Genomic DNA, 25,578 nt, shown 5'->3' with positions numbered 1-25,578 from the left:
CCGATGTTCAGATAATCTAAAACTACTGTTTGGGGAAAAGAATGGCCAACAATCTGGGTCCTTTACATGAAAACGACACAGGCATCTCAGCTTTCAGATCTGACATTTTTACCTTCTGTAAATAAATCCCACCCACTCCTAGGAGAGCCACTAGCCAGGTGAAGGATAAGAATGTTATCACAGATGACAGTCCAGAGCTATGTTCACAGTATGCACTGGGAAGTCACTTCCAGGTTCCTTGGGGTCTTAGACAAGCCATTAGAATCTGAAGCTAGTTGTCCAGAGAATTCCATCTTCTCCTCTGAGGTATTTCTACCATCCCTGGTGCACCCACAGAAATGTTTATTCCCATACTCCCATGATATTCTTAACCTCCAGTATTTGGGGGATACAGCATTGTTAGACCAGTAGGGGAGGAGAGTATGGGCTTTCAAGTCATTACCAATCTGTCAACTGTGCTCCCTCTTAGGCAAGTTACTTGATTTTTTTTTAAAGAGTTTCCATGTCCTCCTCTCTAAGGTGCAGAGTAATAGCCACCTTTTTGGGTTCTTAAAAAGGTTAGCATTAATGTATATAAAGCACCTCAGTGATCTATCTGCTGGAACAGTGATTGGAAATGACTATGAGTAGTCTGGCACAGGTATGAAAGTTTTTATTATCAGCATAGTACAGAGTTCTTGACTCTAGCAAGCCATCTCTATAATACATCCTCGAAGAACAAGTCTCTTGTAGAGGATGCATGCAGCACACCATATGCCTGGGAAAGACCAAATTTCCAGCCTTTACTCCCCTTTTCTCTTCCTCTTCCCTCCCCTTGTATCTAGAAGCCCCTCCTTAAAACCTAAAACTTTTGTTAGAAGTCCTTGCAACTGATCACTTCAGTGGTGTTTTTCCTTCTTTTAAAATTTGCTGGGGCTTCTCTTTTTCTTCATAGAGTTCTCCAGTTTTTCCCGAGATGGCTCTTTTTATTAATTGGCTTCTATTAGGGCAGGTCAGTTTGCTGGGGATAGGAAAATGTTGAAAAGCACGGCAAATAAGACGCAAGCTAAATAAGCTGCAATTGATATCCAAAACCGTGGATCTTTCAGCAGTGTCTTATCAAAGCAGCTAAACACAGTGTAACCTATGGACATTCCAGCAAATCCACCTGCAATGTGAGCTGCAAAAGACACCTTGGGAGAAAAGGAGGAAAACAGAAATAAGTGAAAAAATGCTAATTACATAATTCAGTTACATCCCTCTTACCAAACAACAAATACCATCCCAGTCACACAAGACTCTAAAAAGTCTGAAGAACAAGGAGCTCAGGCAAGAGACACAGAGAGATGAGATGTTCTATATGCAAAGCTAAAAAGTGTCATTTCACTCTCTGAGTGCACAAGGCAGAGTAATTGACCATCATCCCATTTTGGATGGATCTATAGATCCAAACAAGAGAACAAAGTTGAGTTGCATGAAGGATCTTTATAGGAGCATAATCTGATCGCACATAAATGAAATGTCCGATTTAAAACATAGAACCTTCCCGACTGGCATGGCTCAGTGGTTGAGGATTGACCTATGAACCAGGAGTTCACAGTTTGATTCCCAGTCAGGGCACATGCCCAGGTTGCAGACTCGATCCCCAGCAGGGGGCATGCAGGAAACAGCCAATCAATGATTCTCTCTCATCATTGATGTTTCTCTCTCTCTCTCTCCCACTCCGAAATAAATAAAAATATATTTTATAAAAAATAATAATAAGCCAAACTCACCGGTGACCCATTTGCAGGGACAAAGAATCTTCTGTAGAGAGCAAATCCCACATCTGACGCAACTAGAAGGAAAGACAAGCTGATGAAGCTCCAAGGTCTCCACAATAGTACACCGAGTGCTTTGGTTTCCCCCTAATAATGGTAGCAGCTGACATTTATCAAGACTTATTCTGTGCCAGGTGCTTTACATGATTAACCTTGTATCAGTCCTCTCAATGAGCCTACAAAGTCAGGACTATCATTATCCCATTTTGCAGATTTATTCATCCAACAAATATTTGTTATCTTCTATGTGCCAGGCACTATCTAGGTGGTAGACATACTGGAGCGAGCAGACTTCTAATAAAAGGTTTTAGGTTTTAAGGAAGGGGCTTCTAAATACAAGGGGAGGGAAGAGAAGAGAAAAGGGAAGTAAAGACGAGATCACATAGCCCTGTCCGGTGGAGCTGAGGGCGGCAGACGGAAACAAGGAAAACATACAGTGTGTCAAGTGGTGCTAAGTGCTGTGGAGAAATACAAGGGGGTGGGGGGTGGGGGAATTGGGAAAGCTGGGGGTAGGGTGTGACTTTTAATAGGTCAGGGAGGATCTGAGCATATGGTATTTGATGGAGATAAGGGTGTAAGCCATGCTGACCTTGGAAATAAGAGCCAGGCAGAGGGAAGATCAAATGCAAAGTCCCTGAGGTAGGGATGTGCCTGGTGGGCTTGAGGAATACTAAAGCAGTTGATCTGGCTGGGTCAGTGTTTTTCAAAGCGTGGTTCTCCCCGCTTCAGCCCCTCCCGAAAGCAGCGGGAGCAGCAGCATCTGGAAGCCCATTAGAAATTAAAATTCTCAGGCCCACCCCAGACTTACTGAACCAGAGGCTGAAGGTGAGGCTCTCAGTCTGTGTTTTAACAAGACCTCCAGGTGATTCTGGACTACCGCTGGGGATAAATCGATAGATGATGAGCAGGGGCCAGTCCACGTAGGGGCCGTGTAAGGACTTTGACTTTTATTCCGAGGGATAGGAAGCCTTTGAAAGCTTTTGAACACAGGAGTGACATAACCTATCTTATGTTTGTAAAAGCTCATTCTGACAGTTATATAGGGAATAGACCTTACGGAGCAAGGACAGGAGCAGGAAGACCAGCGAGGAATGATGGTGGCATTTTATACATAAAGAAACCAAGGCACCGAGGTTTAAGTACTGGCCCAAGTACTTAACACAGCTCAGAAGCAGGGCCAGGATTTGAACTTTAGGCAGTGTGACTCCACTCTCACCTACCACACTAATGACCTCTAATTACTGAAGATGGGCCAGAAAGGGAATGAGTGCACACGCTCCAATGGAACAGTGAGAGCCAAAGCTTAGACATCCTTCAAATAAGTCAGGTCTGTGCTACAACAGGAGACGTCCGGGTTTCTTGGCCGAGGACTCCCACGCTACTTGTGCAGCACTTGGAAACATCTCATTAAACTGCCACATCCAGCTCCCATCCCCCAGTTCCCTGTGCTCGCTTAGTGAGCCATTGTATCCTAAGAGATGGAAAGGCCCAGCCCTTGCCTTCGGGAAAATAGCTTCAGAACCTACTGTATCGAAGTTAAAGTCACTGGACAGGAATCGAGGTCGAGGAAGTACTCAGTATTTAATTGTAAATGACTGTTACACAAGGTTCTGGATAAAGGTGGCTGTATGGTATTTTCAATCATTTGCATTTCCTGAGCCAATGGAGATGGGACTAGGCAAGCATAAGGAAAGCCCTGCCAGAGAACAGGGCTGACTTCTTGGAAACAGTGACTCTGGTTTAGTCTCCCAGGGTAGGCGGAGGCCTCCTCTCCAAAAGTCTTTGTAACCCTTAGCGTGTCAGTGTCTCCATCCCATTTCCCTTTCATCTCGCCCCCCTCCACCCACCTCTGTCCGGCCCTTTCTGCTTTCTGGGGGAGTTTGCTTCTAAGTTGCTGCAGTCTCTAAACCGAGACATGTTTTCCCAATAAATCCGTGCTCTCTCCAGTCTTCCTCATTCCAAACCGAATCATTATCCTCACTAAAAACTTAACACTCATTTTAAGAAGGTTGCCTTTATACCAACCTTTTTTTTAAAAACGATGAAAACGTGAGATTTTCTTAATGTTTTCCGAAGGGAAGCTCACTAGCTTTGTCAGGAAACACATCCAACAAATAATGCTTATTGAAGGAAGGTGCTTAAGGCCAAGTGTCATCCACAATTAAGAATAATTTTTAGCCTTGGCCAGGTAGTTCAGTTGGTTAGACCAGTGGTCGGCAAACTGCAGCTCTCGAGCCGCGGTTTGCCGCTCTGTTGACTAATGAGTTTGCCGACCACTGGGTTAGACCATCATCCCTTGCAGGTTTGATCCTCAGTCAGGGCACATACAAGAATCAACCAATGAGCTCTAGCCAGTTTGGCTCAATGGATAGAGCATCGGCCTGCGGACTGAAGGGTCCTGGATTCAATTCCAGTCAAGGACACATGCCCAGGTTGCAGGCTCGATCCCCAGTAGGGGGCGTGCTGGAGGCAGCTGATCAATGAGTCTCATCATTGATGTTTCTATCTCTCCCTCTTCCTTCCTCTCTGAAATCAATAAAAATATATATTTTTAAAAAAGAATCAACCAATGAATGCATAAATAAGTGGAACAAAAAATCGGTGTTTCTCTAAAATCAATAAAAATTTTTAAAAAGAATAATTTATATCATTATAAGTATATACATTTTCACAAGGAAATGTGTTTAAAATTAAAATGTACTTATATGTCTGGTATGTGTTGTAACTTTTCTAATTTTCAATAGTAGGTAAACCAGGCCAAAGAACGTTTAGAAATGATGTGCCCGACTGGTGTGGCTCAGTGGTTGAGCACCAACCCATGAACCATGTGTCGGTCAGGGCACATGCCTGGGTTGTGGGCTTGATCCTCAGTAGGGGGTATGCAGGAGGCAGCCGATCAATGTTTCACTCTCACATCAATGTTTCTATCCCTCTCCCTTCCTCTCTCTCTAAAATCAATAAAAACATATATTTTTCAAAAAAAGAAGTGTGTGGGGAAGTGGGGAAAGTTAACGTTGGCCTGTCCTACCGCTATTGTGGGACATAATAAAAGTGTATCATTCAGTGGCTTTATCAAGTTATCTCAAGAATGATATATTCTTACTAACCTATCTTTGGAAACACTGTGCATGAGGACAGGGTTCTTACTCCAACACTGAAGAGTATTCAAGAAGAGTATAAAAATTACTTCCCCATCAAAGGTTTGAGGCTTATTTTATAAAAGTCACTTATAATTACACAAAAGAAGCAAACTGAAGACCCAGGTAACTTGTGTAACAACATTTTTCAGTTGGTTCTTGGTGTGACTTGGTTCTTGGTGTGACTCAACTCGGGTGGCACCTCGGCTCCCAAAGCAACTCTCCTAGCTCCCTCCCTGCACAGCTCTCCTGTCTGTGCTGACAGCTGTAGCTCATCTCTTGGATTTCTTCTAGAGAAAAAAAAATTACGTAGAGTATGGCACAGACCAGTGATGGCGAACCTATGACACGCGTGTCAGCACTGACACGCGTAGCCATTTCTGATGACACGCGGCCGCATGCCGAGGATGAAACATTTGCTGCTCCTGAGGATGAAACATTTGTGACTAGAGTCTTGGAGTTAGTTTTTTCCTCAAAGTGACACACTACCCAAGTTATGCTCAGTTTTTTGGTGAAGTTTGACACACCAAGCTCAAAAGGTTGCCCATCACTGGCATAGACTATAAATAAGTCACTTATTTTCTCTCAAGATGAAACATTTTTTTACAGTTAAACTGTTTTTATTTAGTGTCTTTCCTCAGAGGTGGTTGTCCCTGTTTCCACAGTGTGGATAACTGAACTCAATACCAATTAGCAGAATCATTTTTTCTTACCATGTGGACAGCAAAAATCTTAGGCCTTATCAAGTGTCACCTCTGTCTTGGCCCTCAAGTCTGAACCCACAGTGTGACCCCAACATCTGCCCTTCTCCCCACGCCTGCGAGCAGACACAGCTTTATCTGGATCAGCTCTGGAAACACAATATAATTAGCCCTGCTTTTGCTATTGTTTTTGTGATTTAAAAGAAAGGTTCTATGGAAAGTAACCTACAGGGTGAGCTGACCTTAAATTCCTAACTGGGCAGGTCACTATGGGTAGTCATGCCCCAAGCCTATAACTTCTTTAGAGAAAGGTTTACCTTCTAGGTTAACCTTCTGAAGGATGAACCGAGAAAATTGAAGGAGTGAAGTATTCACAAAACAAACTTACTTATAAGGATGATGATCAGTAGTCTGACAATTCCAAAGGCAGGAATCATTTCTCGAAAATTCTTGCAAAGAGATAAATAATAATTAAGATAAGCTCTCTATTGGCAAATGAAACCTCAACTGTACTCCCTCTTTATCTTCTTTTTCATTTAGAATAAAGTATGTGAAATATTTGCAAAACAAAGAATATATTTTGGAAGTACAACTTTGGTGTGCTTTGAAGAACAAAATTGAAACATGACATTTAACTCCACAATATAAACTAGACACAATTTTATTATCAGGAATGATCTAAATACTGGCGGCCCAGTGCACAGATTCGTGCACCGGTGGGGTCCCTCGGCCTGGCCTGTGCCCTCTCGCAATCCGGGACCCCTCGGGGGATGTCAGACTGCTGGGTTCGGCCCGATCCCTGTAGGCCAGGCCGAGGGACCCCACTGGTGCATTCGTGCACCAGGCCTCTAGTATGCATATAAGATCTTTGGTTAATTTCTTCCCACCCTCTCCCTTCCCCCCTGAGATTCATCAGTCTGTTCCATGTTTCCATGCCTGTTCATTGAGTGTCTGCCCCCTGGTGGTCATTGCATGTCATAGCTACCGGTCGAACAGTTACTTAGGCTTTTATATATATAGGTAAGTAATATAAAATTGACATTTAACATGAGATAGATAGATAGATAGATAGATAGATAGATAGATAGATATGCTGTCAAACTAAGTCGGATGAAATATTTCCCATTTTTTTGGTTTATAGTCATTGATACTTCTTGATCCTCTTTCCAAGTAGGAGTTAGTAAAGAACTAAAATTTGAATTCTACCTTATTTTTTGAGATAATTTCAAAAAAAAAAATTTTAAACGCTGATCAGAAAAAATGCATCTCAGTCTAGCTTGCAATAACCTCATGTGTTACTAGAGAACAAAGTCAGAAAAACATTGCCACTTTAATATATTGAATTGTATCTCCAATCCCTTTCAAGTTATTCACTCTCTTCCCAAGGAGTAAAGATGCTGGAATAACTGTGTTTATTCTAAGTAAATTATTTTCAAACTTTGTGACCATGACTTACAATAAGAAATAATTTATGTGTAAAAAAAAAAAAAAAGAAAGAAATAATTTATGTAACAATCCAGTACACACATAAATCAAACAGTACTTATTACTGAAATTATTTTTCACTTTTTTTGCTTAATTTTTCACAACCCTCAAGCTGAGTTCACAACTACTTTGGATTTAAATCCAAAGTTTGAAAAACATTTTTCTAAATGACTTCTATTTTTGGAACAGTTTTATAATTGTTTCATATTTTTCCTCTTACAGCAAGGATGGGGAACGTCCGGCCTGCAGGCCGTATTAGGCCCGCGAAATCATTTGGTCTGGCCCTGCCAAGGCATTAGAGGTGAGCTAATTAGATGTTTGACCAAATATAGCAGGCTAATTTTTAAGTTGATAATTTTGTCTGGCCCGCAAATGATGTTATAAATATCCAAATAGCACTTGGCAGAAAAAAGGTTCCCCACCCCTGTCTTGCAGTATTTTTAAAGTACAGATATATATATATATGTATATATAAGTATAAATAAAATATAAACACTTTATATTTTAAAGTATACCTACATGGTTAAAGGGTTAAGAACTAGACAGGATTTTAGCCTGTTTAAAAAGTGCTTGACATTCTCACATACTATATCATGGAAATGTAAAATAGCATGCAAACTTTGGAGGACGATTTGACATTGAAATCCACTTCTAGGAAATTATCCTACAAAAAAAATCACAAAAATGCAAAAAGATAAATGTAAAAGAACATTCTTTAGAGTCCTATATGTAAATGTGAAAAGCTGTAATCACCCCACATTGTTTTCAATGAAATATAAGTAAGTCAGGATACAGCTCTATGGAGGGTTCTGTGAGCCCTTGAAAAGATTGAGGTGGATTTCTGTGTAATGACGTGGGTAGATAGAATACTTTATGTTAAGATTCGGAATACTATAAGGGTGGTTCCATTTTTGTATTAATTGGTAGGATTTTTAATACATGTAAAAGATCTGAAAGAATGTATATTAAACTGTTAACATACTATATTGGGGATTTTGACTTTCTGTCTTTCAATTTAAAATTTTATTTAGTATTCATTACTTTTGATATCAGGGGGAAAATAAGATAAAATATGAAAGGAAAAAAATGGTGGTCAAAAGGAAGATGAGTACTCAGTAAATATTGATAAATGAAGATTCCTATACCAAATACTAGTTTGTTTGTTTTTTAAAAAGTCCATAGATTCCATTCCCAAAGTTCTTACCACCAGAACATTCATAAAATAGCCTCCCATCAGAGCATAGACTCCTCCTGAAGCACCCACAAGATATTTGAGTGGGTCAAAGATGGAGCTGGCAAGGGATCCTAAAGAAATAAAACACAAAGAATCAGATATGATTATAAGAATCATGAAAGACAAATCTTTCTAATCTAAGGTAAAAGTTTGCCGAGTTTGGGCCATTTAACAAACAATGTATTCACTTTGTCCCTTCCATACTATAAAAGTATAGCTATGTGGGTAACCACCTCATTTTTCTGAAACATTGAATGAATGTTCAATATGAAGACAGTATAACAATGATAAAAGAACAGACTCTGGAGCAAGAATTACCAGCTGTGTGACTTGAGCAAGTTTTTTAACCTCTATGTGCCTTAGTTTTCCTACTTAGAAAATGGGGATATTAATAAGTTGTCAGGGAAAGTAAATGAGCTGAAATGTGCATCTTGCTTAGAACACTACCTGAAATGTATTATATACTTGTTATTATTTCAAAACATTCTACATGTTTAGCCCACACTATCAAAATACCTGAAACACGCCAAACACTTTATTATCTAATCGCTAGCTTTCTCATGGAATCAAGATGTGGCCTCCAAAACCTCCTCAACGTACCATTCCATCAGAATCACCAAGCAAGATGAAATCTATTTGCTAACCCAGTGGTCAGCAAACTCATTAGTCAACAGAGCGGGAAACCGCGGCTCACGAGCCGCATGTGGCTCGAGAGCCGCAGTTTGCCGACCATTGTGCTAACCTAATCTTAGATCGCCTGAACAAAAAAAAACAAACAAACAAAAAAATTACTTTACTCAACACAAACTCTCAGATAATCTCTCTATACTACTTAGTTCTATTATTTGGTCTCTTGCTTTTGAGGCCCGCCTTCAATCCTTAGGATATAGTATAATACCTACTTAATACAAGAAAGACAAAGTGTATGACCTTAGCAATCTTACAGATGGATGAGCAAACAATCATAAAATGCAGAATATAACAACTACAATTTAAAAAAAAATTTTCACCTAAGGATATGTTTATTGATTTGAGAGAAAGAGAGGGAGAAAAACATCCATCAGTTGCCTCCCATACATGTCCCAATCTGGGAGTGAACCCACAACCTAGGTATGTGCCCTAACCAGGTATTGACTGCAACCTTTTTTTGTACGAGACAATGCTCCAACCAAGTCACCCGGCAGGGGATGTTTTTTTTTTAATGTAATAAGTTTGCTATGGAAGCACCTAGAAAGGAATGACTTTCTCAGCAGAGAGGTGTAGGCCGTGCTACTCTGAGGAGATAGTTTTTTATTAAACACTGAAAAATCTTTAAAATTTGGACAGGAAAAGTAAAGGAGAAGGTATTCAGAATGTAGGGATCTGGAAAAGCAAAGACATAGAAACTAAGGTATACAGATAACTAAAGATCAATGATAAGTAGTTCAATGGATTTAAAGCAATGGTTCTCAACTTATAGGTAGGGCTACAGTGGTTGCATCTTAATCATATAAGAAATTTATTTTTTAAATACATATACAAATGTCCACTTCTGGCCATGATGGAGTCCCAAGGTTAGGATTTACCCCTCCACTTGAAATATCTAAAAGCACTGGACAGAATATATGAAACAGTGGTCTTCAAAGTACTGGATATCAGATAGCAAAGGACAGTGAACCCTGAGAGATACAAAATAAATGAGATGAGTTGTCTGATTGCCCAGCTTACTGTCTGAAGAGCTATGATAGGATGCAGTGCATGGAAGGGAAAACCGAGTAGATCTCAGTAAACTTTAAGTTGATGAAGTAGAGTTTAGAGTCCAGAAAGACCTAGAGTTCAAAAGACAGAGCACCAGAGAGGAGAGACCTACATGGAGAGAGAACTCCAGAGAGGAGTATGTGAAGAAATTATCCAAACCAAGAAAAGAATTACCAGAAAGGAATAGAGAGAAGAGTACCTCTTGCTCACCAGAGAGGCTAAGTAACTTTTCAAACTAGAAAATGTCATAGTTCATGGGGCATTGAGTAAAGAACATAGTAGTGGGGAATAATTAGCACTAAACATGACTCAGAAACATAATTTTACCTAGCAAATTTCACCAGAAAGGATCAAACTGCTTCTAAGTAACTGAGTTCCAGAACAAATCTAAGGAATATTTATAGGGATACAATAATATCCACCATCCAAAGGTAAAATGTATAGCATCCAAACAAAGATTGTCTGGAAAACAGTAAAATGTGACTCATAATAAGGAGAACAATATAAAACCTACCCAAACTGACACAGGTATTAGCAGTTATGGGCAATAAATAATTATTACAACTATATTCTATATGTTAAGTAGAGACATATATAAACAGACTCAAATCAAACTTCTAAAGATGAAAACTACAATGTTTAAGATGAAAAAATAAACTTGAGATTATTGGCAGATTAGACATTCCAGAAGAAAAGATTAGTGAACATGAAGACATGGTAATAAAACTATCCAAAATGAAACACAGAGAAAAATTTTTTTTTTGCTAATCCTCACCTGAGGATATTTTTCCATTGATTTTTAGTGTGAGTGGAAGGGAGGGGGAGAGACAAAGAGAGAAACATCGATGTGAAAGAGACACATCAATTGGTTGTCTCCTGCACGTACCCTAACCAGGACCAGGGATCAAGCCTGAAACCAAGGTATGTGCCCAGGAATCAAACCTGGGACCCTTCTGTCTGTGGGTCAATGTTCTATCCACTGAGCCAAACTGGCTAGCACAATTTTTTTTTCAATATATGTTTTTATTGCTTTTACAGAGGAAGGGAGAGGGATAGAGAGATAGAAACATCAATGAGAGAAACATCGATGAGCTGCCTCCCACACACCCCCTACTGGGGATTGAGCCTGAAACCTGGGCATGTGCCCTAACTGGGAATCAAACCCATGACCTCTTGGTTCATGGGTTGGTGCTCAACAACCGAGCAACACTGGCTGGGTGACAAAAATATTTTAAAAAATACATACAGTATCAATGAGCTATGGGTCAATTTCAAGCAGCCTAATAAATGCATAATTGGAGTCCCCAAAAGAGAAGAGAGAAGACAGGTACATAAAAAATATTTGAAGAAATTACGGCCACATTTTCCAGAGTTTTATAGAATATATAAATTATGAGATTCAAAAAAGTTCAAAAAAAACTCCAAGCACAAGAAACATAAAGAAAACCATACCAAGGCATGTGACAAAATAACATGGCTCAAAACCAGTGAAAATCTTAAAAACAGCCAGGATAAAAAGACATGTTTCATACTGAGGAACAAAGATAAGGATGATAACTAATTTCTCATTGGAAACAATGCAAATGAGAAAACAGTAGGGTAACATCTTTAAAGTACTGAAAGAAAAATACTGCCAAGCTAGAATTCTATACTTAGTAAAAATTTAGGGTGTCCCAAAAAATGTATACACACTTTGAATAATTATTAATTCCAATGGTTTAAATCTGAAAAGAAAAAAAAAAAACATCAATTGAGCTATCAAAAAATATATGTGTGGCTGGCCAGTGTGGCTCAGAGGTTGAACCAGAAGGTCAGGGTTCAATTCTGGTTAGGGCACATGCCTGGGTTGCAGGCTCAATCCCCATTAGGGGCCGTGCAGGAGGCAGCAAATCAATGATTCTATCTCTCCTTTTCCCTTACTCTCTGAAATCAATAAAAATATATTTTAAAAATAAAAGTATGTGTATACATTTTTGGAGACACCTTATATACTTCAAAATAAAGGCAAAATGAAATTTTTTTCAGTTATACAGAGACTGAAAGAATGGATGACCAGCAGACCCATACTACAAGAAATGCTAAAGGAAATCTTTAGGCAGAAGGAAAAAGATACAGGTGGAAACACAGGGTTACCCAAAGAAATGAAGAACACTGGAAATGATAGAAACATGGAAAAACATACAAGTTTTTTTCTTATTTAAATCTCTTTAGAAAATAATTGGCTAATTAACTGTTAAACTAACTCCTAGAAATAATAAGTGAATTTACCAAGTTGGAGGATACCAGATCAAAATGTAAAAAATCAACTATATTTCTATGTAATAGCAATGAAGAATCAAAAATAGAAATCTTTAAATAGTGCTATTTACAGTATGCCAAAAATATGTGTACACATTATTACATATCAGTTATACATCTCTGAACAGAAAAACACAGATCCCAGGGCCATATCCCCAGAGATTCTGACTCAGTAGCTTTGGGTGGGGATCTGGGTAGCTTCAGTTGTAATAATCTCTCCAGGTGATTCTGATGATTAGTCAGATGGAGGGTAGGGATGGGAAGAAGACCCTGGTCTGTAGGGCAAAATAGGCAAAGCAAAAAAGACAATGGGCAGGAGGGAATTTTGGAGATGATATGTTTATGGCATAGGTGATGTTTTCATGGGTGTATACTTATCTCCAAATTCTTCAAGTTGTATACATTAAATAGGTACTAATTTTTGTATGTCAATCAAACTCAAAAAAGATTTAAAAAAAACATATCCAGTCTTCCTCTAACCTCTTCACATTTAATTTATTTTTTTAATATTAGTAAAGAAGTTCATTCTTTATCAAAAAGAAAAAGAGAAAAGGCAAAGGGCCCGGCCGTGGAGGGTAATGAAGAGCAATCTTGGACATTTCAACTTTCTTTTGGCCTCTGGAAATGGTCTATAATATGACCTATGCTGTGTTTGAGGAAGGTGTCCCAGGCAGCAGTGTGAAAGATAACCAGAACAGTCAAGAAATACCTGCCAAGAAGCTGTTGCAAAAATAGGCAAGAATCTGAACAGGTTATTCATGTTTTCTCTCTTCTCTGCAACTGGGGCAGAGCTGATTCCACAGGTTGAAATCAAACTGTAGGGAAAAGGGGAGTGTAGATGCTGGAGCCAGGCAGGGCCTGACGTCACAAAAGGTCAGGGAAAAGGTGTATTCAGGAACTGAAGTAGAAGGCGGAAGAACAGGATCCACCTAAGTAGGAGGGAAGTAGGATGGGGAGATGTCAGTAAGCCTTGCAGGTCTATCTCATGACTGCTTCCTGTTCTCCATCCCCACTACTCTAGGACAGTGGTCGGCAAACTGCGGCTCGTGAGCCACATGCGGCTCACCGCGGTTTACCGCTCTGTTGACTAATGAGTTTGCCGACCACCGACCTAGACTCTCGATTCCAATAATTACGGGCTTTTGTTGTTCCTTGTGATTAAGCCCCTATCTAGGAGGCTGGCAAAGCTTTGATTGGTAAAAAAACATTTCCAAGCATTGTCATGGGTCAGATTGTGTCCCCCCGCAAAGATACGTGGAAGTCCTAACGCCCAGCACCTCAGAATGTGACCTTATTTAGAGATATGATATGCCCTAGCCTGTTTGGCTCAGTGGGTAGAGGGTCTGCCTGCAGACCAAAGGGTCCCGGGTTCCATTCCTGTCAAGGGTATGTGCCTTGGTTGCAGGCTCCTCCCTGGCCCCGGCCCTGGTTGGGATTCATGCAGGAGGCAACCAATCTATGTGTTTCTCTCACATTGATGTTACATATTGATTACATAATATTTTAAAATTATTTTTACTTCATTAATGGTATTTTAAAAAACTTATTGAGCCATAAAAAGACATAGGGAAACTTAAATACATTTTACTAAGGGAAGGAAGCCAATATGAAAAGGCCACATACTATCTGATTCCAACTATATGACATTCTTTTTTATGTTTTTTATATATATATATATTTTTTTAAATATATTTTATTGATTTTTTACAGAGAGGAAGGGAGAGGGATAGAAAGCTAGAAACATCGATGAGAGAGAAACATCGACCAGCTGCCTCCTGCACGCCCCCTACCGGGATGTGCCCGCAACCAATGTACATGCCCTTGACCGGAATCGAACCTGGGACCTTTCAGTCCGCAGACCGATGCTCTATCCACAGAGCCAAACCGGTGTCGGCATGTTTTTTATATTTTTATTGATTTTTTACAGAGAGGAAGGGAGAGGGTTATAGAGTCAGAAACATCGATGGGAGAGAAACATCTATCAGCTGCCTCCTGCACACCTCCTACTGGGGATGTGCCCGCAACCAAGGTACATGCCCTTGACCGGAATCAAACCTGGGACCTTTCAGTCCGCAGGCTGACGCTCTATCCACTGAGCCAAACCAGTTAGGGCTATATGACATTCTTGATAAGGCAACACTATGGAGACAGTAAAGACAGTAAACAAATCAGTGGTTGCCAGGAGTTGTGGGTGGGGGAAAGGATGAATAGGTAGAGCACAGATTTTAGGGCAGTGAAAATACTCTGGGCGATACTGGGATGGATACATGTCAACATTTGTCCAAAACCACAGAATGTACCACACAAGAGTGAACTCTACTTTTATGGACTTGGGTGATTATGTTGTGTCAATGTAAGTTCATCAATTATAAGGAACTAGAGGCCCAGTGCACAAATTCATGCACCAGTGGGGTCCCTTGGCCTGGTCTGCAGGATCGGACTGAAAACAGCTCTCTGACATCCCCTGAGGCATCCCAGATTGCTAGAAGGTGCAGGCCAGGCCAAGGGACCCCACTGGGGAGAGACAGGAGAGGTTGGCCAGCCAGGGAGGGACCGCAGGCGGGCTACAGGGTGTGTCCCACCCGTCTCGCTCAGTCAGTCCCGATCAGCCAGACCCCAGCAGCAAGCTAACCTACCAGTCGGAGCATCTGCCCCCTGGTATTCAGTGCACATCATAACAACTGGTCAACCGGTTGACTATCTGCCCCCAGGTGGTCAGTGCACGTCATAGCAAGCAGTTGAGCAGCCTTAGCATAGCATTAGCATATTACGCTTTGATTGGTTGAACGGCCAATAGGTCGACCAGACACTTAGCCTATTAGGCTTTTATTATATAGGATGTACCACTCGGGGAAATGTTGATAATGGAGGAAGCTATGCCTGTGTATAGGGGACAGGGTATTTGGGAAATCTTTGTACCTTCCTCTCAATTTTGCTGTGAACCTAAAACTGCTCTAAAACATTTCATTAGCCCAGCTGGCATGGCTTGGTGGTTGAGCATCAACCTATGAACCAGGAGGTCACAGTTCAATTCCCAGTCAGGTAACATGCTTGGGTTGTGGGCTCAATCCCCAGTGTGTGGCATGCTGGATGGAGCAGATCAATGATTCTCATCATTGATGTTTCTCTCTATCCCTCTCCCTTCCTTTCTGAAATCAATAAAAAATATACATTTTTTAAAATGTCTTTAATTTTTAAAAATGTTTCAATGAAGTTATTAAATAAGCTTCACTATTTTTTTAAATCCTGGTTAAATATCATGACACAGAAATACAGATACAGTAGTCCCCCCCCCACTTATGTATGATTTCACTTTCCACAGTTTCAGTTACCCACAGTTCAAAAATGTTAAATGGAAAATTCCAGAAATAAACAGTTCTTAAGTTTTGAATCAAGTTCCATTCTGGGTAACATGATGAAATCTCATGCCATTCTGCTCCATCCAGCCCAGAATGTGAATCATGCCTTTATCCAGTGTATCCACACTGTACATACAGTACAATATATTTTGAAAGAGACCACATTCTCATAACTTTTATTACAGGACATTGTTATAGTTCTATTTCATTATTAGTTATTGTTATTAAGCTCTTACTGTGCCTAATTTATAAGTTAAAGTTTATCATAGGTATGTATGTATAGAAAAAAACAGTACATTAGAGTTTGGTACTATCCACTATTTTAGGCATCCACTTGGGATCTTGGAACATTTTCCCTGTGATTAAGGGAGGTGGGGGGGGGCGTACATATACTTCTAAATTCAGATATTTTTCTATAGAAATTTTCTCTTAATCACTGCCATAGCCAAAATATAACTTTTTTTTTAAATGACGTGTAATTTAAAATGGAAGAATTGCATCATTGGCTGAGCTTCAATTATGCAAAAATTTTGTTGTAATTTTGGCTATTAATTCCCACATTCCCTAATGTCAGTCATTAGTTCTTGCAAACTAGTAAGTGTTTTAATAAATAAGTTTAAAATGCACTAAAACTCTTTACTGAAAAATGTTAAAACAGATTAGGAAATTGTTTCCTAGCTTTTTAAATGTGAATTTGTAAGAGTTGTTGCATAATTTTCAGAAGCAAAATTGCATAAATATCGAGCGATTTCCAATGACCAGTTTTCAAAATGCCCTTTCATAGCACAACTATTTTTGGAAAAGCAGTTACATTCTTATTCCTTAGGAGAAAAATGATATTAATATCATCAAAGGGACACGTTTGGTGTTTGTTTTTTCAACATCTGTTAGTAGCTTACTACTATAAGCTTTTTATTATCACAGGGGGGACAAAAAGCCAGCAAATTAAATACCCATCTTTTTTTAAAAGTAAAATACAAACACTAATTTTTTAAATGAGAATAAAATGAGAGGAATCACTCTAACTGATTTCAAGACTTATTATATATAGCAGCAGTGGTATTGAGTATGTGAAGGGATAGACACATTGATCAGTGGTACAAAATGGAAAACCCAGAAACAGTCACACACAACTACAGCCAACTGATTTTTGACAAAGGTGCAAAAGCAATTCAATGAAGGAAGAATAATCTTTCAACAGGTTGTTCTGGAGTAATTGGATATCCATATACAAATAAACAAACAGAAAGGACCTCAATCTAAACCTCACAATTTATATAAAAATTAACAAACTCAAATAGATCACATATTTAAATGTAAAACATAAAACTATAATTTTAGAAGATAACATAGGAGAAAATATTCAAGACCTAGGGCTCAGTAAAGAGTTCTTAGCCATAACACCAAAAGAACGATTCATAAACCAAAAAAATTGTTAAATTTTATCAATATTGAAAACTTTTGCTCTGTGAGAGACTCCTTATGTTAAGACAAAAGACAAGTTACAAACTGAGAGAAAATACCTGTAAACTACATATTCAATAAAGGACTAGGATCTAGACTATATAAAGAACTCTAAAAATTCAACAGGAAAAAAATATCTAATTAGAAAATGGGCAAAAGACATAAACAGACAATTTCACTAAAGAGGAGATATAAATGGCAAATAAGTATATGAAAAGATGTTCAGCTTCACTAGTCACTAGAGAAATACTAATTAAGACTATGAAGAGATATCACTACAGTCTTATGAGCACAGCCAAAATAAAAAATAGTAACAACACTGAATTCATGGAAGAATGTGGAAAACTGAATCACTTATACAATTCTGGGAGAAATATAAAATGGAATAGCCATTCTGGAAAACATGTTGGCTGGTTCTTACAAAACTAAATATGCAACTGCCATGCAACCCAGCATCTGTGCTCTTGGACATTTATCTTAGAGAAATGAAAACTCATGTTCACAAAACTCTGTACTTATGTTCACAAAACCTGTCCACAAATGTATAACAGCTTTATTTGTAATGGTCCAAAACTGGGAACAATCCAGATATCATCCAGTGACTGAAGGGTGGGTGGTGGACTACTATTCAGCAATAAAAATGAATGAACTATTAATACATGCAACAACCTACATGAATCTCCAGAGAATTATGCTGAGTAAAGAAGGCCAATCCCAAAAGGCTACCTATCATATTATTCCATTTATGTAACATTCTTGAAATGAGAAAATTATACAGGGGTGGACAAAAGCAGGTTGTTTTGAGTACATGAAATAGTTTATTCTTGTATTTTTATTTATTACTTATACTAGAGGCTCAGTGCATGAATTCGTGCATGGGTGGGGTCCGGCAGGCCTGTCCCAATGGGGGCCCATTGGACTGTGCCAGCAGGGAGGAGGGGCCACAGGCGGTTGGCCGGCCAGCCTTGCCCCCAGTCTACATGGGAGGGGCCCATTGGGGGCGGGACTGGCCAGGGGGAGGGGCCTTGGGCGGTTGGCAGCCAGCTCCACCCCCGATCAGGGTGTTGGGGACTGATCAGGGCCAGGCCGGCTTGAGGGGGGAAGGGGGGTCGCCGCACCATCGGGGCCCGGATCAGGCTGGTTGGCTGCCACAGTATGCGTCATAGCCACCGGTCATTCTGGTCATTTTGCCATTCCAGTAGCTGGGCTTTTATATATATAGATTATTTATTTGTATTACAACTGTAAACCTACTTTTGCCCACCTCTGTAGAAATAGAGAATAGATTCATGGTTGCCAGGGATAAAGGAGGGTGTCAAGTGGGAGGGAAGAGAGTATAGCTTATGGTACTGGAAATGTTTTGTACCTTGACTCTTATCAGTGTGGATATCCTGATGGTGGTACTGTACTATAGTTTTGCAAGCTGTTACCCATTGTGGGTAGCTGGTTAAATGGTACCTGTACCTCTGGGTTTTTATTTCTTACACTAAAGCATAAATCAATACCTCAAAATGAAAAGCTTATTTTTTTAAAAAGTTTCCAACAAATAAATAATGGATGAATGGGAGTTCTAATATTTTCTGCCCACACCATAATGAATCATCTTGGGCACACACACAATTTTAGAAGTCACTGCTGTATGCTGCTAGTACCTACTCTGTCCTTAGACCCCTTTATTCTCTACATTCTCTTGAAGTTACCTTTCTCAAATGCAAATCTGATCATGTTACTTCCCAAAATCTTTACAGGAGCACATAAGGGCCTTCCTGATCTGGCTATAGGCCTTTACCCAGTGTATGCACCTGGGCATCAATCTATTCAAAGTTTCCAAACGTGCAAAACCCTGTCTGTGCGATACCTAAGGGCACTCACAATGACATTTCTATGTGATAATCTTATCTCTACTGTCTCTAATTGACTTATCTCCAGTGCTATCAGGTTTCCTAGCACTTATTAGGAGTAGAATACATCTTAATTAAAAAGCCCATTATCAAAGTTGATTACCTTTATTTTGTTTATAACCTCCTGAGAGTCCGGAGGTGTTGATTTCTTGTTGCCCTGAGAACACTAACCTGCAATCACTCCTGCCAGGTACACCAGCCCCACTCGGAGGCCTTTATGGACCATTTCCAAGGGAATACCCAAAACGAGCTGCATAATAAGATTCCCCAAGATGTGCTGAACTCTGCAGAGACAAACACATTTGTCAAATATTATTACTGAGACAGGCAGTTATTTCCTTGGGAGATAAATAGGCATTGAGGTGGTGTTTCCAGTTAAAGACTTGCTTAACTCAAATTCCAAATTCTAATTGTTTTAGCAGGTAAAAGGGCATTTTAGAAGTATACATTTATTTTATAAGGTCTGTTTTATTATAACAATTACTGATAAAATCAGAGAACAATAAGGCTGGCCTAAAGAACATGAACTTGAAATTAGGTTTAGATGACAATTGCCAACTTAGATCAGCTCAGCATCTGATTTTGTTTCACTTGCACAGTATAGATGACATCCTAATTCATTCATATTGAGGTTAAATTTCAGTAGGTTGTTAAGCAATGTGTCTTACAATCTCAGTATATTCTTTAATAAAACAGAGCTGGCAAAAGGAACTTCATTCCCAGGTCTACACTAAAAAGGTTTTTTTTTAAAGCTAACGAGACCCTAGCTAGTTTGGCTCAGTGAATAGAGTGTCAGCCTGCTGACTGAAGGGTCCCTGGTTCGATTCCAGTCAAGGGCATATGCCTGGGCTGCAGGCTCGGTCCCCAGAAGGGGACATGTAAGAGGCAGCAATCAATGACTCTGTCTCATCATTGATGTTTCTATCTCTCTCTCCCTCTCCCTTCCTCTCTAAAATCAATAAAAATAAAAGCTAACCAGAATAGGGGGGGAAAGTTTACCTAGCTAAAGTTGGTATCTCCCATGTACCACAATTTGGCAGAACACATTTGAGTACAGGTTTTTTCTTATTATAGTTTTTAAATAGGTAAAAATGTTTTTAAATACATTTCATATCATTTTGCTTGTCAAACCCCACAAGCATCTCTGGATAATCTCTGAATGTAATTTGATAAATTCCCATATTAGCGTAATCATCAATTTAGTTGTTATGTAGCACAATGCCCTTTTTTCCCCCCAACGATTTCAGATTAAAGCAAAAAGTAAAAAATAAAAAAGAAAGATATTGGATCTTCCACAAAGTGCAACAGCTTTTGCATTAGTTTTAGGGAGTGTGTTTTACATTATAATTTACTTAACAAAAATCCATTAGACCATTGAAGAGGTTCTCTGGGCATATCTGGCAGAACAGAAAACTTACCTTTATGGCCACAAGCACACCCAGCCGCAACCATCACTGTCCAAGCCATCTTCAAAGACATATGAGAGGTAACATAGCTCAGCACAGAACTGTCTAGCAATAGCAATTACACTAGTCTTATGGAGACCTCAAACATAAAGGAGATTTGGAAGTATATGCACTTTGTGAATCTGAACAAGGTCAAAGAAAGCCATACCATCCTGTCCTCTGGCAGCAGCTAGAAGATAAGATGACCAATAGCGCAAAGACCCCAATGAATCACCCCAAGGACTCTTTCTTCTGCTCAACATCGAGAGTAGAAGTGGCAGAAAGATGAGATCCTGTCATATTCCCAAAATAGAAATATTAATTTTTTTAAATCCTCACCCAAGGATATTTTTCCATTTATTTTTAGAGAGAGTGGAAGAGAAAGGGAAAGACAGAGAGAAAGATCTATGTGAGAGAAGCACATCAATTGGTTGCCTCCTGCATGAGCCCTGACCAGGGCCTGGGCTGGGGAGGAGCCTGCAAACGAGGTATGTGCCCTTGACCAGAATCAAACCCACGACCCTTTGGTCTGCAGGCCGACGCTCTATCCACTGAGCCAAACCAGCTAGGATGAAATATTAATTTTTTATTCCAAATTTTATCCACCTTCAAGGCCCAACTAGGATCCATGTCATGTATGAAGCCATCCCCATTCTGATCTTTCCCTCTTTCCGTTTATATTACTGTAGCTTACCCAACACTCATTCCCTACCCCTTCTCTACCTCCTCTACTGAGGCTGGAAGAGCTATTGTTGACTTTCCCAACCTCTCTCTTTTTTAAAATATATATATATATATATATATATATATATATATATATATATATATTATTGATTTTTTACAGAGAGGAAGGGAGAGGGAGAGTCAGAAACATCGATGAGAGAGAAATATCAATCAGCTGCCTCCTGCACACCCCCTACTGGGGATGTGCCCGCAACCAAGGTACATGCCCGTGAGCGGAATCGAACCTGGGACCCTTGAGTCCGCAGGCCGATGCTCTATCCACTGAGCCAAACCGGTTAGGGCTTTCCCAGCCTCTCTTAGGTAGGGACACGTAACTCTGGTCAGTGAGATGCAAGTAAAAGCAGCACAGCCAGGAGACTTAAGAGCGCTTCTGTCTTGAAAAAAGGGATGATTTCACCAGTACCTGGTGTTACCTCTTCCCCCTTCCTGCTTTGAACGCACACTACAGTAGTTAATTTGCAACCATGAGAGAAAGACCAAGGAAAAAGCAGAGGTGCCAGCACAGGACTTAGTGTCCTGGCTTCATTAAACTGATGAACCAACCACCTACCTCTGAGCTTTTTATATGGGAAAACATTGGCCTCCATTTATTGAAGTCCCTGTTAGATTATTGTTGTTACTTACATATAAAAGCATTTAGGCAACCCCATATGTTACATGTCCTACACAGCCTTGTAAATTCTTTTTGAATGGTTAGTATGTGTCAGGCACTATAAAAATTATGTTATAACCATTGTCTGATTTAATCACAGCAACCTTATGAGGTAGGTACTGTTACCCCATTTTACAGATGTGGAAACTGAGATGCAAAGAGATTAAGTAACTACTATATACTATAATTCTACACTGCCTTGCATTATCAGTTAACTGCTTCCTTGTCATTTTAAAGTTATTGAGTGCAGAAGCCACATATGCTCAGAACATACTTGTTAAATGAAAAACCAAAGTGTGAAAGTGTCCACAAAAACTGAGCAGTAGATGATTTTGTCCCTGACTTGTCAAGTCTCTGAGCCCTGTGTCCTGCCATGGATGCCTATTTGGCCAAAGGCCAGAGTCTTCCTTCAAGGTTCAGGGCTATGTAGGTCTCTTAGACAAAGCTGGCCTCATCTGTAACCCCAGGAGTCCACCAGAGAGGTGGGGCCAGCAGCACGCTGTTCAGTTCACCATGTCTGCAGTGGACATGGTGAATTGTGGATTCTGAGTGGGGTCATAGAAGGCTATTAGCACTTAAGAAACTATAAGCAGGAGGGTGGGCCGGGGGGAGACTTGTGGGGAAGAGATCAACCAAAGAACTTGTATGCATGTAGGCATAACCAATGGATACAGACAATGGGGGTGGGGAGGTAAAGGCCAGGACTGGGGGGTGGGGGCAGGCTGGGAGAGGACAATGGGGGGCGGGGGAGAGGGAAGAGGACATATGTAATACTTACAATAATAAAGAATTTTTAAAAAAAGAAACTATAAGCAAAACTAAACGCTAGGCACTGCAGCTCCTGTGGCTTATATTATTCCAGGTGGATAACAGTATTATACATTCATCAGTGTCCATGAATTATTTTTTTAAGCGTGTGGTGGAGCAGAAAAAGTGGGAGGGATGCTTCATATTCTAAAGGGAACATTCAACAACATCAACCAGGGGAACATAATTTTGGTTTGGTAATGATTTGATCTCATTAATATTCCTATATACATACCAATATTAGGCAGTTACAATGTAATATAAAGTACAATGGACCTGCAGTTAGCACTAATGGGTTGAGGTCCTAGCTCTACAACTTAGCTGTGTGACAAGGAGCAAGTAAGTGACCCTAACCCTCAGCCTCAAACATAAAACAGTGGGAGTAACACCTGCCTCCTAGGGGTACTGTGATGATCATGCAAGATTATGGACATGAAAGTGCCTTATCCTATATAATAAAACCCTAATATGCAAATCAACCAAACGGCAGAACAACCAGCGGAATGGAATGACCGGTCGCTATGATGCGCACTGACCACCAAAGAGCAGACGCTCAACACAGGAGCTGCCTCCTGGTGATCAGTTTGTTCCCCCAGGGGGAGCACCGCTCAGCCAGAAGCAGGGTGGTGGCGGGAGCTTCTTCCACCTCTGCAGAAGCACTAAGGAACAGCGAGCCGAGCGGTAAGGAGCAGCAAGCAGGCAGGCAGTAAGGAGCGAGGGGTCCCAGACTGTGAGAGGGATCAGGACTGTGAGAGGAATGTCCAACTGCTGCCTTAGGCCCAATCCCCGGGGGGGTCCTGGACTGGGAGAGGGCACAGGCCGGGCTGAGAGACCCCTCCCCAGTGCACAAATTTTGGGCACCAGGCCTCTAGTCAGTAATAAAGCTCTGAACAAACGTTAGGGGTTGCAGTGACTTAACTATCATTCCTTACCCAGCATGTACCAGCATGTATGAGATAAACCTCCAGGCCTCCTCCCTCTTCTTAGGATTGTAGATAAATGGACTCTCCAAGATGCCCGTGTCCAAGGTGATCCACTGTTTCTGAGGCTTCCACACAGCATAGTAAATAAACACTGCCAGCTGTCAGGGAGGGGCAGACACGAATGCTAACCACACCTTCCACAGAGGCCCCATTAAAGCCCATGGGCACCACCTTTGTTTCCAATGGTTAGCTCTCCAGTTGGCCGCTTCATACCATGTGCTCAAAAGATGACAGGAATTAAATTTTCCTGCTGTGTGTCTGACCATTTAAATGTGGTCTTATCCTACTTCCTCCACCAACTAAAATGAAATGCAGCCACTGAAATTGTAGTCACTGCTGGGAAGGGACCTTGTTTGAAAAATAAAGCTCAATGCTTGGCTGGAAGTGACTGGGGAACATAGGAAAAGCCCGGGAAGGGGGATGGGGAGGGGGAGGTTGTGTTCCGTGTGTGCTGTACTTGCCACCACCTCACTCCCTTCTTACATGCTTTCTAGTCTCTGATCTATGTCTAACCTAAGCCCCCAGTTTGTCTGCAGCTCCCCAGTGGCACGTGCACTAGTGCCCACCACCCGACGTATTTACCTCAGCCAGGCTGACGGAGATGATGAACACAGGGGGTGGGAGGCAGTTAGCTCTCTCCAAGTATGTTCTTCGGGCATGTTCAGGAAGCATCCAATTTGAGACAATCTTGTGGACCTTCTTATTCTTGAAGGGATCTTTACCTTCCCCATCCTCTCTCATTTTCTTTTCTTCCTCCAGCTCTTCTTCCATGTCTCTATACACATTCACATCCTCCATCTGCAAATCCTGAGCAGCAGCCATCCGGGGTCCTACCTACACCTGAAAGGGACATAAATGTCAGAGAAAAACAGATGACTCTATAGTCTTAAGGCAACACTACTTTGTATACTCCTTCCTTCCCCTCTGCCTTGGACTTTCAAGTCGACCATTAGCTTTGCCCTGAGGGTAATGTGTCTCAGGGCTCCAGTCATGCACAGTACATAACTGACCTCAGTTTTGTCTAGTTTAACTGAGCAATCTCCTTTCCCCTCCTAGTTTCATCTTGCTTCTGTTCTCAGGTTTCTGATTCAGAATCAAAAGTCATTTAATGAATATCAACTGGGTATCAGGCACGATGTTGGGGACTATCACATCTATTAACCACACATGTTAAAGCATTTTTAAAATAAGTTCAATTAGGGATGATTCACATTGTACTAACAAGTTCCATTGTAAATTTAAGCACCATACATGATCACATTATGAGGAAATAAAATTCTACATTGTTAACAATACAACTGTATATCTATAAAAGGAGCTAGAAAAATGAGAATTACAGTCCTTCCTCCCCAATTTTCTCTTCAGAATTCCAAACTTTCCAGACATTTCACAACTTCAAGCCCGCCATTTTAGGTATTTTACTGAAATGTATTTCCTGGACTGCAAAGATACCTGACCCATTCAGTTTCGCCAAGACTCGGTGTGTGTCTGCCTTCTTCCTTGGCACCTACAGTAAAGGGACCTGCTGTGTTGTTCTAGCTAATTTAGGCTCTAGCAACAGGTGAGCGCATTGGTAGTGATTGCAACATTTTGTTTTCGCCTGTCTTCTCAGTCAATCACTATCACGCTCTGACTTTCATACCTGTCTGTGCCTGCTCCCCGAGAACAGGAGCACCCTGCTTCATCTTATCTCCAACATCTGGGTGCTCACAGGTGCTGCCTCCTGTCATGCTATCCTTCCCACTCCTGTTTACCTTCTGCTCCCACACCTGAATTTCTCAGCACAATTCACCACCTTGGAAACATGACTAATCAGGTTGGCAACAATGAAA

At 40.6% G+C, this 25,578-nt stretch overlaps 1 protein-coding gene and 1 long non-coding RNA gene across 3 annotated transcripts in view; one reads left to right on the top strand and one right to left on the bottom strand.

Moving 5' to 3' along the window:
* The window catches only part of LOC307103074, a 50,250-nt gene that overhangs the window by 19,020 nt on the left and 5,652 nt on the right, over window positions 1-25,578 (top strand). The window contains exon 2 of the long non-coding RNA XR_013813781.1: window positions 7,345-7,423. This is a non-coding gene — a long non-coding RNA (uncharacterized lncRNA). The remainder of the gene's footprint in view (window positions 1-7,344; window positions 7,424-25,578) is intronic.
* Window positions 637-25,578, bottom strand: part of RHBDL2 (rhomboid like 2) — a 40,646-nt gene continuing 15,704 nt past the window's right edge. Inside the window, exons 2-8 of one of the 2 annotated variants that reach the window (XM_079776985.1) lie at window positions 24,329-24,586; window positions 23,696-23,844; window positions 19,287-19,399; window positions 8,327-8,427; window positions 6,026-6,086; window positions 1,755-1,816; window positions 637-1,172 (exon numbers count right to left, since the gene is read on the bottom strand). In XM_079776985.1, coding sequence (XP_079633111.1) covers window positions 993-1,172; window positions 1,755-1,816; window positions 6,026-6,086; window positions 8,327-8,427; window positions 19,287-19,399; window positions 23,696-23,844; window positions 24,329-24,568 — 906 coding nt within the window. In that variant the 5' untranslated portion in view covers window positions 24,569-24,586 and the 3' untranslated portion in view covers window positions 637-992. The other variant, XM_079776986.1, reaches the window with a different exon arrangement.

Source organism: Cnephaeus nilssonii, assembly GCF_951640355.1.
Source record: "Cnephaeus nilssonii genome assembly, chromosome: 7".
In the NCBI taxonomy this organism is placed as follows: Eukaryota; Metazoa; Chordata; class Mammalia; order Chiroptera; family Vespertilionidae; genus Cnephaeus; species Cnephaeus nilssonii.
The sequence above is the reverse complement of the archived record's forward strand: the minus strand, read 5'-3'. Positions and strand labels throughout refer to the sequence as shown.